The sequence below is a fragment of the Lytechinus variegatus genome, chromosome 7, assembly GCF_018143015.1.
Source record: "Lytechinus variegatus isolate NC3 chromosome 7, Lvar_3.0, whole genome shotgun sequence".
Lineage (NCBI taxonomy): Eukaryota > Metazoa > Echinodermata > Echinoidea > Temnopleuroida > Toxopneustidae > Lytechinus > Lytechinus variegatus.
In genome coordinates, this window is record NC_054746.1 from 18,450,821 (window position 1) to 18,466,662 (window position 15,842).

The 15,842-nt window shown below is 32.8% G+C and overlaps 2 protein-coding genes across 3 annotated transcripts in view; one reads left to right on the forward strand and one right to left on the reverse strand.

Annotated features, from left to right (window-relative positions):
- The window catches only part of LOC121418643 (protein lin-52 homolog), a 22,489-nt gene extending 9,262 nt beyond the window's left edge, over nt 1–13,227 (forward strand). The window contains exons 4-7 of one of the 2 annotated variants that reach the window (XR_005970493.1): nt 70–139; nt 703–786; nt 1,520–2,179; nt 13,216–13,227. Coding sequence is in view for 1 of the 2 variants with exons in the window: in XM_041612618.1 (XP_041468552.1) it covers nt 70–139; nt 703–786; nt 1,520–1,587 (222 nt within the window). In the remaining variant the exon portion in view is untranslated. Of the gene's footprint in view, nt 1–69; nt 140–702; nt 787–1,519; nt 2,615–13,215 lie in introns of those variants that run through there. The other variant, XM_041612618.1, reaches the window with a different exon arrangement.
- The window catches only part of LOC121418640 (equilibrative nucleoside transporter 1-like), a 26,223-nt gene continuing 18,066 nt past the window's right edge, over nt 7,686–15,842 (reverse strand). Inside the window, exons 8-13 of the mRNA XM_041612615.1 lie at nt 14,656–14,784; nt 13,090–13,190; nt 11,957–12,062; nt 10,763–10,845; nt 8,810–9,015; nt 7,686–7,905 (exon numbers count right to left, since the gene is read on the reverse strand). Coding sequence (XP_041468549.1) covers nt 7,794–7,905; nt 8,810–9,015; nt 10,763–10,845; nt 11,957–12,062; nt 13,090–13,190; nt 14,656–14,784 — 737 coding nt within the window. The 3' untranslated portion in view covers nt 7,686–7,793. The remainder of the gene's footprint in view (nt 7,906–8,809; nt 9,016–10,762; nt 10,846–11,956; nt 12,063–13,089; nt 13,191–14,655; nt 14,785–15,842) is intronic.

The following is a 15,842-nucleotide window of genomic DNA, read 5'->3' on the forward strand; positions in this document are numbered from 1 at the left end:
TACATTTCCATATCTCCAATCAATTGGCATTATATGAATAATATGAATTTATGAATATTTATTTCTTAGCCTTTCAACAATGCAAATTCACCGCCATGGGAAGCTGATTTAGAGAAGAATGACATCGATATGCTCAATGGTAAGGTTTTATTGCTTTATTATAGCCATAGTGTAGCATATAAATATCATTTAGCCAAATTTCAGAGATGGTTTAGAAAATGTATTTTGAAAAAACATAGTTAATGCAGATATCTATCTTTGATTATGCTTGATTTTAGTGCATGAAGTGCATGAAGCATTCATTAATAATAATTGATATCAGTTATAGGTTTACCATGTGACATTGAAGTTACAATTGAAATTATGATATAAGCCAATCTTACAATTCATATTAATTGTAAATTTATCACAGATCGTTTACACCAAAGATATGGTTGATAACAATCGTAAGATTTATTGTGTCTTATGGTTAAGGTACAGAACTGTCATGGGGAATCGCTTGACAAAATATTATTAACCAATCCCAAATTTGCTGAACCTTCCCCCCCCCAAAAAAATGGTATTATTGGCACTGTTCATGTACCCCATTGATTTTGGATATGAAAAAGCTTGTGGAGATACCACTTGCTTCTAAGTTAAAGCAGGAACATGGTTTTTCTTTTTTTTTTTGTATTTATATAATTTTATTAAATTTCTTGACAGAATTGGGTAGTTTAACCACAGCCAATCTAATGGAGAAAGTAAAAGGGCTGCAGAATCTAGCTTACCAACTTGGCTTAGAGGAAGGTGAGTTTGGACATGTTTTCATCCAATCCTGCTGAAATAGGGAGATCCCATCTTGATACTGTGTGGGTTGTTTTGAGAGAAGCGGTAAAATAAAAGCTGGGATGCTTTATAAAGCTGTCCAATAAGTGATATAAAACTTAAATGATAGAAATATGACTCTTCTATCATATCATTTTCCCCTTTATTTACACATTCCAGTTGTGCTCAAGGGGGCATTTCATGAGTTGTTAGCACTGACTAAATTGTCAGTGCTGACAATTTCAGTGAAATCATTGCTTTTGATAGGCTGAGAGGCAGTGGCATCTGACTGTTACCGTTGTAACTGTCAGAGAAAATCAACTTGTCAGTGTTTACAACCAGTGTTTACAACCTTCATGAAATGGTCCCCAAAATGCTAGATTCTATTTGAAAGATAGTGGGTAAAATTTGAGAATTAATATGTAAAATGAATGTAAAGTTGTCCATTTGAAGCATATGTGGTAGTTGGAGAATAGAAACCAAAATACTTTGAATTTCCATTAGTCTTTGTTTTATAAATGATTTTGATTACACTTTTTTTTATGTTGATCCTCTCATTTTACTCTTCTCAGATTTATTCTCTCATTTGATTTTGGTTTCTTTTTAAGCTTTGATTATCACATATACCAGTTTCCAATATCATCATTCACTGTACTCATTTTATTTGACAACCATAGTTGTCTTACATTGCTATTTTTTTTTCTTCTCTTTGCAGCTCGTGAGATGACTAGGGGAAAGTTTTTGGATGTTCTATCAGGTAGCAACAAGAACAAGAAGAAATGAGAATTGTCTATAAAATTCATCTTATACAGCAGAGACTCTGAAATGATGAAAAAAGGAATGATAACTCAACTGATAGTTATCTGCCTAAAGATTAAATAATAAGAAAACAACCAAAGCCTTGGACTTGTATTGCACAAAAGTTTGCACTGAATACCAAATATGAAAGAACTATTGTGATTGGTCCTGGTCCGTGTTTGAACAAGATGCAGATGCAACAATGATCTTGATTGGCCAATTTTGTTTAGCTATTGGCATCCTTGCGTTACGGAGTGCAGGGTGTGTTTCATAAAGCATCTTGTCAGACCTTTTAACTGACAAATTGGTCTCAGCAAATCAGATGCAAGGATATCAGTTTTCAGGGAAAATCATTGACAAATTGCATCATGAAATATGATTTGGATCATACTTTGATTTTCAGCTGCTGGAAGTCCTTAGATACCCATATTTGTCATGTAAAGCTCACAGGATATTTGTTGAGTCAGCTCTCCAGCAATAAGGTTTTGCATTCTGAGAAAAATAGGCCATTTCCTTACTGCAATCACATAAGTCTTGTGGAATGTAATATTGAATCCCACCCTTAGCCAATGATAATGTATTTCAGTAGTAGTAGTGTTCTGTGCCACCTAGCCATGGTTATTTTTAGTGCAGTGCACAAGATGGGTTTGGCCAGACTCTTCATTGGTAAATGTTAAGATATTTTCCCTCCCCATTTATTTTTTAAACCCCAACAGTCCAAGGGTATTTTTCTTGTTAGTCTGAGGGGGGGGGGATTATCAGACCTTTGCTATAGATTGTGTGATCAGGAAAATATTTTGCAGATTGGTAGAAATCATTGTAATCTAAGAGTTTGGAAAGGTAAAATTTTCTACAGTTTTATTTGATAATGATATATTAATGACTTTTGGTAGAAAGAGAAATTGCATTGGGTGTGAAATAAACCACATCCTCCCCCTGGCTATATAGGGTTTATGTGTACCTGTAATTAGATACTGTTGTTTATGTTTAGTTTACATAAAATTCATGGTCATTTTCAAGTCTGAAAATTAGTAATATTTATTATGTTATGTAGGAGTCTTTAACAAATATGACATTACCACATTCTTGTTGAAATAGATTTTAATCTGAATTCTTTATTCAATATATTGCATAAAATTCTTGTAAACATATTTGTATAAACACATTAGAGAAAATAAGGCATTAATAAAGAAAGCACTATCTTTTCTTTTTGTAAATAAAAATTATTTATACATTAACAATCGTTTCATTTGTGTTTTATGAGAATATATGTATATATATAGTGTAGCTAAGGCAAGCACATAATACGCCCGCCTGTAACATGGAAAATAAAATTATTGGTCAAGCAAGAAAAAAAATGAACCCAATTGGTCAACTATTCTTGTGTTTCAGGCAGGCGTTATCATGTGCTCGCCTTAGCGACACTCATTTTTGTATACAGAAACTTAAATGTCGCAGAAAAGGAAGAACCATTGAAGGTGATTAATACCCCCGTCCTATGCTTTTACCATGGTAACGCAGCTTCGAACCCATGTAGAAAATGAATCTTGCATATGTTTACCCAAGGAAGATAAGTGCCAATTATTGATAAGTAATATACTTATTCTTTCCAAGAATTCCAATAAACCGTCCTTAAAATATTTCTTTTTCCAACCCATAACATAAATTTTTCATCTCTAGCTGTGGGTAAGCATTTTGATAGGTTACTCTTCATTAATTCTTACAAACAGTTCTGAAATACATGCTTTTTCTTGTTTAGTTAACAGAGACTTCTAATCATGCCCTGATTTGATAAACCCTCTTCATGAATTTTTACAAAAAAATTTCTCTATACAGGACAGGATATGCCAACAAAATCAGATCGCGCTTCGTGCACGCATTACGCCGATGAGATATTGGTACATATAGAAAGTTCATGAATTCACAGGAATACTTAAAACTCTCCCCTTTCAAGTTCGTATATAAAAAAAATTCAGCTCATTGCTAGTGCCTGCAATAATTGCTTTGTTATAGATCTGCATCGTGGATTACTTCTCCCTAAAATGTCCCGATTTCAGGTCTAAATATCAATAATTTTGGGGTACTGTTTGTCCTAGATACGCCACTGGAAGGACAGACACCGAGCGCAATACCATAATACAGGCGGTACATAGACAAAAGATAGAAATGTATACATCGATATCAGATTATATTGTCTTGCTAATGTGCAATTTGTTGTATAAATCATGAAATTTCTGCATTGGTTAATCATCACAGGTGTACATTCATGAAAACCATAGAAGATGCAAACAATCGGCAAAATTCAACATTCATATTCAATGCATCAAAGTTTCTACACAAAAATCATGCTTATCATTTGAGAAGCACTGTCCAATCAAATTGGATGCCAACACATTTGCAAAGGAAATTTCAAATTTTCCAAATTCTGACCAACTAATCACAAACGATTGGTGACACTGAGCAAGATTGATGAACTTTTGGATCATCATAAAATACAAAGGTAAGTGGGTTTTTTTTACGATTTGCAGAGGAAAATATGAAACTGAAGACATTTTGTGCTTAAAGATAAATTCCAGTTTTGGTAACGATCTCAAAATGACTTTTCACAGAATCTAATATAATGACCACCCAAGTGTCTGTTTGTATGAATAAAAAATATGTGCCAAAGGATTCTGGAAGAAATTGTGTAATTGCTGAGAAATCAACAAAATAAGCGCGGATTCGGTCACTTCCGTCGGGTCTTTATTCCAGCAATAATAATACACTGTCCCACGTGTGCCTATCTGTGTTGGTTATCTTCAGTGTGAACATTTTTCAGCGTAGATTTCAAGATTTCACAAAGTTCACTTTATGTATACTGTACCAGATCTAGATCCTCGATGATATACTGACAATTAAGCCTGGTTTTACAGACTTTCTTACGAAATCAGTGTTTACTGCAACTACTGGCATTTCTCTTTAAATGAGGAAGACTTCCAGCTTTATTTTTGCCATGTTGTATTTGCTGCTCATTTGGTGCAGCTTTCCATCTCTACCTGTATTCAGATTGTATGCAACTGCTTTTCCAGATATAGCAATATGGGCCTAATAAGACCTAAACACGGTATAAAAATAGAACATGGTCAAGAGTTTCGAGTCTCCATCCATGTAAGCACTAGATATTGGAAGAGTTATCCTCTTCAATTTTGTGAAAAATAGCAAATTCAAGACTGATATCTTTTGCATAAGACCCTTTGCAATCATCCCTTTTGACATGGTATGTTACAGAATTCAGGCCGATGAAAAGCAGTTTTTTTTAACCGCTTATTTGAGTTTTTCTTGAGTAACATACTCGGCTGACAAGCAGTGAAGACTCTTAAAACTTGTATTATTGTCCTTTATAGCTCCAAGGGTTTTGATTTGTAAATTAAACTTTTAGCTTCAAGAAATGATTATCTATAAACAAAAATAAATTATTGCAACTTTTTACAAATAGAAATTTTGATACATGTAATGTGAAGCCCAATATACATCTTGAGCTGAAAATAAATCTGGAGAGGATTATATATATATTATATTAAATACTCATCTCTACTTTTGAAAGAATATCTATACATATATTCTATAAATTGCCTTAAATTTTACATTGTTATCCTGAGAAGTTTGTTTTGCTAATATTTACAATTTTTATTTGAATTAGGCAGTTGATTCATGTGTAAGCATAATCACACAACTTAATGCTCTATGGAATTGAAAAATCATAAAATATTGGTGTACTGAAGAGCAAATACAAAATAATGTGTTCCTTTACAGGGAATCCAACCCAAATGAAGAGTTGCTTTAAAAGAATTCAAAGAAGATGTAATCACAATTTCAAATCGGCCACACAGATGTCACTTTGATGTTGGGTAGGGACTATTCCCTTTTCTCTAATATAAAAAATGACTAAAGCAGTCTTCCAAAATAATGATCAGAACATACATAACAACATGGTATCAACATCTCATAACCTACTTAAGTATAATCAAAGAGAAAAAATAAAGTACTGAAACATCGTACATGTATGCACCTTCATAATCAAAATTCAATATAATAGTCAAAACAAAACTTCAACAGTACAAATATTTCAAGTACAACAACATTTCAATTTTCAATATTATGAACAAAGCACATGTATATCCTTCTCACTCCATACAGTATAAACATTAATGATGTCTAACTACAGTTTCTGTAAATATAAAACTTTATAGATGATGGCAGAACAAACTTAACATGGAATGATATTCAATTCTACAAGTGAATGAATAAAACATAAAAAAAAACCATGAAATTGAATACTAACCAGAATGATATAATTGTAAAAAGGGCTTTTGATTCAAAACACCCATCAATTGTATTTGTGTGCAGTCCTGCATGGACTTTATAAAACTTCTTAATGATTTTAATAGATTTTGAAAATATTTCTTTAATCAGTTCTAATCTGGGGGTCTAGTAGTTACAAATCTCGTCTTTCAATGAGAGGGACATGGATTTGAATCTCAGCCACAGCGTGTTTTTCTTCAGCAAGAAATTTATCCACATTGTGCTGCACTCAACCCAGGTGAGGTGAATGGGTACCCGGCAGGATTAATTCCTTGAATGCACCAGGCGCCTTTAGCAGCTGGAGCTACAGCCGGGGTAACATATGGTGCGCCATTGAATAGGAAACTAGATAAATCGGTGCCTCATAAATGGTATACATGTATATTATCATTATTAACTCACAATTTGCTGAACTCCAGCACCTTAAAAAATAATATCCTTCAGATCTGATCCCCCTTGTGACATTAACTGATGTTCATATTCAAAGAGAGCTGTGTAACGAACAAAGACCACATTTTCATAACAAATGAGTTGCTATGTTCAAACAGTGTGTTTCTGCCTATAAACCCATCCTACATGTGTTTATTCATTCACGATATAAATGGCAAGACATAATACTTAAGTAAAGGCTCCATACATAGAGAACAAAGATCTTCAATTTTGAAAGTACAAAACAATAGTAAAGATGTTTTCATTTTAGCTTAACAAATCTCGTTCAGAGGTGGTATTCAATGAACTCTTGCAAGTTTCTATTGAACTTTCCTTGTACATCCAACATTTAAAAGAAAGTTAACAGATCTTTAAATTGGTATTCTGAAAACTCTACCAGTGCTCAACTCAATCTAGGCTAGCTCCCTTTTAAAGGAACCTGAAAGGACAAGTCCACCCCTACAAAAAAAAATATTTGAATAAAAAGAGAAAAATCCTACAAGCATAACACTAAAAATTTATCAAAATTGGATGTAAAATAAGAAAGTTATGACATTTTAAAGTTTCCTCAATTTCACAAACAGTTATATGCAACTCCTGGTCAGTATGCAAATGAGGGACTGATGATGTCACCCACTCACTATTTCTTTAGTATTTTATTATATAAAATATGAAATATTTTAATTTTTTAATTGTCCTATGAAACAAATTCTTATTCCTCCTTGAACATGTGGTAATACCATTACTTTAACGTTTCATGTTTCAGTCAAGTTGGTCCTCATTGGCAAATCTGTAAAAATTTAAATATTTTATAACTAAGATGATAAAAAAAATAGTGGGTGAAAGACATCATCGAATCTCTTGCGTAGGCCTATATAACTCTTCAAAAAACTTTGAAATATTATGTAACTTTCTTATTTCATATCCGATTTTGATGAAACTTTCAACTTTAAGCTTGTTCAATTTTCTCTATTGATTCAAATCAACATTTTTCTGAGGTAGACTTGACCTTTAAATACTGCCCCTGATCTTATTAAAAGTATTCTGTCAATTTTCAAGATAGGAAACAACTTTACACACAATTTTTTCTTTTCTACTCAATGAAGAAGACAAGTATCTATGTGGAAATCTATGGAGTTGTATTTCAGAAATGGGAGGGGGGGGCATAAACCTTCATTTCTTTAACATGTAGGACATACAAAAATAAATGACAAAAAAGAAGTGATGTACCACTTGAACAAAAGTCAGAGCTTCTTTTTGCCCCAGCTTCTAACAACAATCCTCTATGTATCATCCATGTGATGATCTCTCTATATATCCACCATGTACAATCTGTTTCTATCCAATGTCTATCTCCTACAATGCAGCCTTCACATCACCCTGTATCCAGTACACAGTCTGTCTATGACCATTGTGACCTTTCAAAGAACATAAATGACCAATACTGATATAGCTGATCCTGTAGCCAACCCTAAGACCAAGAAGAATGCCATCATGTTGCCTGCAGTCTCCTGGTGCTCTGGCTTCACAAACCTTAAAATAAACACAAAAATGCAAAACATAAACACAATTACAATAGACAATCGGGCAGGAAATGTTGATCACCACAGTGAACAATACTAAAGAGTAGTAGCTCAGTAACATTTCCCCTATGGCGGCCGTACAGCGAGTAGAAAACAGCTGTTTTAAAAAAATTTGTACCAGCTACATATAGTTGGTTTGAATAAAAATGAATAAAATGGCTGTTTTTGACTCGCCGTATGGCCACTGTAAGGAAATGTGACTGAGGTATGTCAAACAAAGTAAACAAAGCTGTTTCTAACTGCTAGTCTTCTTCAATTACAGCCAAACTGTCATAATTATTTTTAAAATCTTTGTGTGTGAATTTAAATATTTATTCGTTTATTATAATTAAAGTTTTATGCCAGTGCCTTGACATTTCAACTCAGATCTGTTCTACCCAAAATTTATAGCCTGTCATTTTCTTGTTGGTACACTAACATAGTTGGTGATCATTCTAGCTATTGGATCAGTTAGTCTAAGGGTCAAAAGATAAAATTTCATAGTTCGGGGTGTAAAATCAAGGATGTGATTGAATTTCCATGAAGTAAAATCTTTTAGTCTTTTAAATAAAGAATTCATGCTGATACCTTTTTTTTCAAAGTTTTTTGGTAGCCAGTTTCAGAGTAACATATTTTGTAGTGCATTTCAGACAAAATTGCCCAAAGAATTGTAATAAAGAGTATTCAGACCGATAATGAGCAATTTATCATTTTTGGAGCTTAAAGATTACACACAAAAATCTAATTAGCAAGATTGAATAATCATAGATTCCAATAAATCAAGAACAATTAATTGCATATCCAATTTTGTGGAATCCGTCAACTTTGATTTAAACCAGGATGTCTATTTTCCAGTCTAATTGTATCAAACTTACTTTGGGCCATACATCATGCAGAGTGACCCTAGATAACCATTGGACAAGGCAAAGAAGAACATGAAGACAATAGGGTAGGCATCATGGGTAAAGACCACATCCGAGTTCCTGGAGTCAGGGCTAACGTTACACAGGGCAAACAGAGGGAAAAAACCTAATCGCAGAATGACCAACAAACTCACGACTCCCATGTGATTTTGGCTGGGCTGTTGATCATTAAAAAAAAAGAACAGGATTTATGAGTATGTGACAATAATCACAAGATAGATGTTAATATGATGGTAGTCCCTAAGTCTGCGCTCCTAACAATTTGAGTTAAGATTTAACATGAATTTCTTATTTCACAAATCTTTCAGTTGATAATGTTCCTTACATCATGAGTTAGTGTGCCAAATATCTCATAAAAATCTGAAAGAAATATATGATTTTCTTGGAAAAAACCTCGGGCAGTCATTTTCAGATTGAAAAAAAAAATGGTACCCCATGTCTGTGCACTCATTCACTTTACACACGATTCTGGGATTTTGATGACAAACGCTGGATTTTGAGGCTGTCACATGAAATGCCCTGAATTCATTATTTTTCCACCATTTTGAGTCAGATTTTTAAAAGAATACCTGTCTATGCATTGCATGTGTAAAGTTCGTGCTCGTTGCGTATCTTCTTTTACTAGAATCGCGCAGATACGCTGGTGCACAGACTTGGGAGACCGCGCAGACATGGGGGAACTGACCATACAACAATCTAAGCTCAATGTACACTTAAACAAATCAATTTATATTCAATAATTTTGTGTTATTTAGTTATGATTCATGAAAGAAACATTATACAGTGATGGTTCTGAAAAAAAATACATATTCAACCAAACCACACCATGACTGTAGCACTTAGATGGTGGAGAATTGGACATAAACATGTTTGTTTCTGTACCATTCATCAAGTAAATTCGAATGAAAGTCAATTAAAATGGCACTGCAAACATCCCCTTGAATATCCACATTGTCGAGGGACATATCTACTCATTGTTGCGCAATGTCAACTCAGTTAGTCGTTTGCGAGCCTTATAGAAGCAGAAACATGTGCAGCATTGGTGCATCGACACACATACCATCCAAAATGTACCATAAGTAATTGTATAATTTATGTTACAGCCAAGGTTGTGTTTCCATAACGCTGTATGAATGTTAAATAACGACTTATACACATACAGTGTATGGTGACCCTTTGTGCTAAATCAGTCTTAATAGTTTGCATTCACATCAGCTAAAGATATTCCTACTTATTTTTTAGATTTTTTTTTCAAAAGCATTCAAATGCAAAGTTTGTTAGTGTGACAGGGAATCTTCAGGGGTATTTCATTTAACACAGGATCACTAGTTGTGCATAAGATTATGCAAATCAGGATTGGGCTCAATTACCTTCTTCAATTACAATAACATAATTGAAGAAATGTTCAATTACAAATTACTTTTCAATTGAATTATATTTTGTTCAAATTACAATTACCAATTACTTACGATTACAATTACTTTCTATGCAAGTAATAAATGAAATCAATTTGTATTCTGTATGTAGTAACATTAGTAACACTTATTTTAACATAATTCTAAGTTACAGAGAAGCTAACAAGATGAAGGTTTATGTTAAAAAACGCGGATTCTGCCTATTACACTCTTTGATGCTGAAGCAGTCGATGTGAAAAAGGTCATGAAATTAAATCATAAATTAAGTAAGTTTATTGTAAAGTAATTGAGAGTAATTGAAGTCAATTACATTTTTTCAATTATAATTACTTTCAAAATTTCAAATACAATTACAATTAATAAAAAATGTAATTATTTATGTAATTGATCCATTACCTTGTAATTGAGCCCATCATTGACGCATATCTTATAAATAGTTTTATTGAAACAGTCCCAAAGTCATATCAACTATTTACACTAAAATACTTACCAGCTGAATAAATGACAAAGATCTACCTAAATAATCCAATGCATTGAAAAGAAGAAAGCAGAAGATCGGTGTGAAGTACATATCTGGAAGAGAATATACATACAATATTTAAAATTGATTTCAGGCAATAAAATACAATTATTACACAGCAAAAATATTGATAAAGATAAAATGTTTTTTGTAAGTTTAAAGTGGTGATGTGCTCTATTTTATACTGTTTTTCTTTAAGATGTCAATCCATTTATTTGTATCTGATTTATATTACGTTGTATCATCTTTGAATGGAAAAGAAATTGAATTGATGAAATCACAGAAAATTTTATAGTACATTTTCCCTGAAGCCTTAATCATGTAGAGCTTTGTAGTCTAAATCAAGTGAGTTATGAACTGATACAGAGGTCTAAGGTTCAAGGCCTGGTGACATTAAAAAGTAAATAATAAATCTGACTGATACACATCGATAAAACCCAATCCCACACACATATAATCCTTGTTTCACATAGTAAGGTATACTATGTAGAGGCTTCAACTTCAAAGCAACAATTATCATGAGCCATTTCCTCATTAACATCAAGCTATACTGTACTCTGTCATTTCACATGTGGTACTTTCCCTTTCTACATTTTCTGTGGTTATTAAGCGTCTAGAATGACAATCTGATATCACTTTGCACACCTGGGCAGATCCATAAAATGAGAATAAACAGTAATAAATGACCTTACTTTTACTCGAATTTCATGAAAATGATAGTGTTTGTACAAGTACATTCCTGATGGAATGAATATATAGTTGTTACTCATGGCAAACATAGAAATGAATATAAACTACAATACGATTAAATAGCTTTATCATTATACAACACAATTAATCCATATTCTGCCTGTATCTACTTTTCATGACATATGGAGTACATGAAGCTGCTCACATGTGCAATCAGAAAATCAGAGCTTTTAAATCCATACCTCTATCATTGTTAATGGATTTTTGTCAAATATGTTATATCCTATTTTCTGTTAGTAAAACCAACTTGATGTCTGAATAAACTTCCCCTTTTTACCCCCAATAATGAAGTTTGTACGTAATGCTTAGTGATTTTGTACTTATATACATGGGGAATTTTTCAAAGTTGCCAATTTGAAAGTGAAAGCAGAATAAGAGCTGTGTATCTCTAAGTGTTGATGCCATTACACTTACCTGTCCATTCGCTCTGATGCATAGATTCTATCTGTGATATTACGCCAGGGAAGTTACCAAGTGTCACAGCAAATGTTAGAAATACTCCTAATCCTGCAACCCATATCTGTAAAATAAAAATATTAAAGAGTGCAAATATAGGACAATCCCAAAGATATGGTCAGGATGAACATGTGACTGCTTAGGTAGATAACTCAAGATAAAAAACCAAAAGGGAATGGTCAGAAAACATGTTGAAAGCTTTGTGAAAGATGATAAGAATGAAATACTCAAGTATCATCTAACATTTAGAATCATGCCAATAATACATTGACTTCAATGGGGCTAATTATGTATTCATGAGGTCATATCTAAGGCCCCCATGGACCGTTCCCACCAAATTTGGGTAGTGGGGAATTGTTCATTATGCTCTACCAAAATATGGTACCAAAAATGATGAAATACCCCCAAAAAAGTTTTTTGTGTGAAGTCATTACTTCAGTACTCTATTTTAGCTATTACCTTATAAATTTAGTATTACTGGATATCAAACACCTATTGACAAAAGAAAAATTCCTGAATTTTTCAGCCCATTCCCTGCATAAGAAGTTATCTAATTAAACAAATTTATCTCATGTCCTTCACAACATAACTGTTTTATGGCAAGTAATAATTTGAATACTGACATGTACTTTTGGGTGATTAACCAAAACTTACGATAAGCAATAATTAACAAGGTTTTAATAACAATAAAATGAAAAGTCATTACAGAGAGAAACAACATTCTGGTCAGCTCCATTTGTTTGGTCTCTCAAGGAAGTCATTTGAATACTGATGGCAAGCTATTTCATTTAACCTACTTTGCATAATGACGGACATACTGTGAATTACTCTCAAAATATCAGTCAAGAAACATTTTGCATTAATTCTTTTTTTTTAAATGAAGGAAAGAAAAAATACAATAATATATGAACCAAACCAGAAATTACAACTTCATATTAAATCTTTCTATTCATAATTAAAGAAATCAAAGTACCTGAATATAAAAAACATTAAAAATGCCCAATAATCAATAGACATAGAGAAAATCAACCTGAATATTTATACAAAATTATAATTACAAATTTTCTGAATGAAATAATAATATAATTTACCTGACTTAATATTTTCAAAAAAGGGGGCTTGGGTGTCTTCTTCTCTTCAAAGCTATTGCTAAACGACGCTGAGACATCTATCATTCCAGTTCGTGGAGAAGCTGAACAAAAAAATAATACGAAAAGAATAATGATGATTATCGATGGGTTTTCACAACAAATCGATTAGAATTGGCTGATATTATATTCTGTAAATAACACTGAAAATACCTTTATCAATGTAGCTATAGAGTTCAGCCAAGTAAGCTTTCCCACTTCAGACAATTAAAGGCAAAATTCACCCTGAGAAGTTGGTTTTAATAAACAATTAGAGAAAAGTATTGGGGAAGGTTTCATAAAAATCATTCTTGAATATATTATTATGAATTTTAATTTTTTTATAGTTTTTAGTTTGTGATGTCATATGCAAGCTGCTGCCCCATTTGTCAGGAAACATGCATTACATAATCTCTCATTTTATTCATGGTTCATCATATATTCTACTTGTAGAAGTGGATATGTCTTGTAATACAATGAATGCATATCAATCAATTTCCTGAATAATGTTGATTCATCTGTAACACATGACATACTGGGAGCTGCTCACTTGTGACATTACAAAACCAAAACAATAAAAATCCAAAACTCAATATTCTTAGATGGATTTTAGTAAAACCTTCACTAATATGGTATTTTTTCTGCTATCATCAAAATGAAATTTATATAAGAGTGAACTACCCTTAAAGGCACTATCTTGACTTTTCATGATGGGTAGGTTGTAATTCGCTAACACTATACTCTGTAAAAAGCACTGGAAATAACTGTATATTTGTCATTTTGAGTAGGGTAATATCTCAGAAAAGTTCATTTGAACCTGCATTTTATATCAGGAAGCCCTTTCATCTCAAGAGTTTTTGCTGGGTGACTCCGATGAAAAAAAAATGTTTTAATATCTCAGAGTGTAAAAGAGAAATCAGGTTTATTACATTGTGGTTTCTGCTCATAATATGAAGAGTAGGGGATTCTTCAAGTGTCAAATTTCTATTGACAGGATATTCAGTTAACATCATATTTTATGAATAGAGTGATTTGAATCAACAGTCTGTATCCATGAAATATGAAAGAGGCACATAAACACACAGGCCCATATTACTTCAGAATATGGGCATGCATCTCCAATAAATATGCGCTTTCATACAGAATGAACCGTCATGAAATACTTCTTTTAGTGACTCACAAAGATTTTGAACTCGTTACCTTAAGCGATTCTTGAGATATTACTATAGTGATCCTAAACTAGGTGCAGGGTACTTTCAAATTTTCAATTATTTGACAATTTGCCAAGAAATACAGTATCCCTGGAGTGGAGGAACATTAACATACACTAGTAAACATAAGGAAAATGAGAAATCATAGTAAATTTCAACTTGTTATACACATGATCATCATTAGATTTGTTTCTTTTGGTAATAGAATAATAGGAATCAAATAAAAAAGCACAATCTTAATAAACATCAAGTGAGCTGCATCGTAATTGACACGCTCACCTGTGCATTATTTGTACTTCATTAATAAATATTTACATACCTTGTTTATTGAGGTAGTATTCAGCAAACTGATTCTTTGGTAGAACCAAATAAGCAGCGTATGTTATGACGATGCAGATAACAGAGATGAGGAAATATACAAATCCAACTAACGAGTAGTTTTTCAAAGCTGGAAGGGGAAGAAACAATAAAATTAATTTCTTCAGTAAAATTCCTAAGAATTCATCAAGTGTCAATGAACTAACTATCAAAAGAGTATACAGGTATTAGAAATGTTAAGAGATAACTAAGTTTAACCCTAAATAGACTGGGCTATTTCGACGCCTAAGACGACGGGGGAGGCGGAATCAGCCCCCCCTTATGATCTCGGCCATTGATTGCGCGTTCGCCCATGCGAGTTACCTATGGCATAATCTACAAAACTATAAGATCAAAATCTGTGAAAAATCTCATTGCTAATTAATTATGCTAATTTAGGTGTAAAATCAGAAGTTTGCTCTAATTATCTATATAATGCCCCTAAAATGCCGAATTTTGTTTCACAGACTCTTTATAGGAATCTGTTCAAATGTACTTTAAAAAAAATTTCAACATCACATTCATTTTGTTATGTACATGTATCTCATTGTTTTCTAACTTTTCTTATGTATACCTTTGTTTTTCGAATTGTCATTTTTTTATTGTTTTTTTTTCAATGGAAATTGTCAGGGACTTTATTTTGACCATAAACAAGATGAAATAAAGTGATTTTTATAAGGAAAAAGGCAAATAATAACACATTTATGAATTTTGGCTAAAAACACTATTTGCATTTGATTTGTACCCAAATTAATGGTTTTGGCCAATTTGGGGTCTGCATGCACTAACAAAATGTTGCGTAATTTCGGAACTGCGTACCCAGGTGTCTCAATTTTGGTCTCAAACCTTGCGCCAGACTGGGAAGTAAAAGGTCAGCAAGCACACTGTCAAAAAAATTTGCACAGCGGACTTATCACTGAAATTCGTCAAGGGGGGGGGTGAATCAGTCCCCCCCCCCGTCTTATCAGGTTTAAAATATAGAGGAGAAATTAGCATAAAAGCCAGAAAGTGGCATTAAACTACTCCTTTTCAGTTTATTAAAACCAGGGGCCTATACAGCATTAAAAGCTTAGCAATCGTAGAACATTTTTTTTTTACAATTGACTGCAATGCCTACAATGTACAATTAATCATGGAAGTCAAGCATAC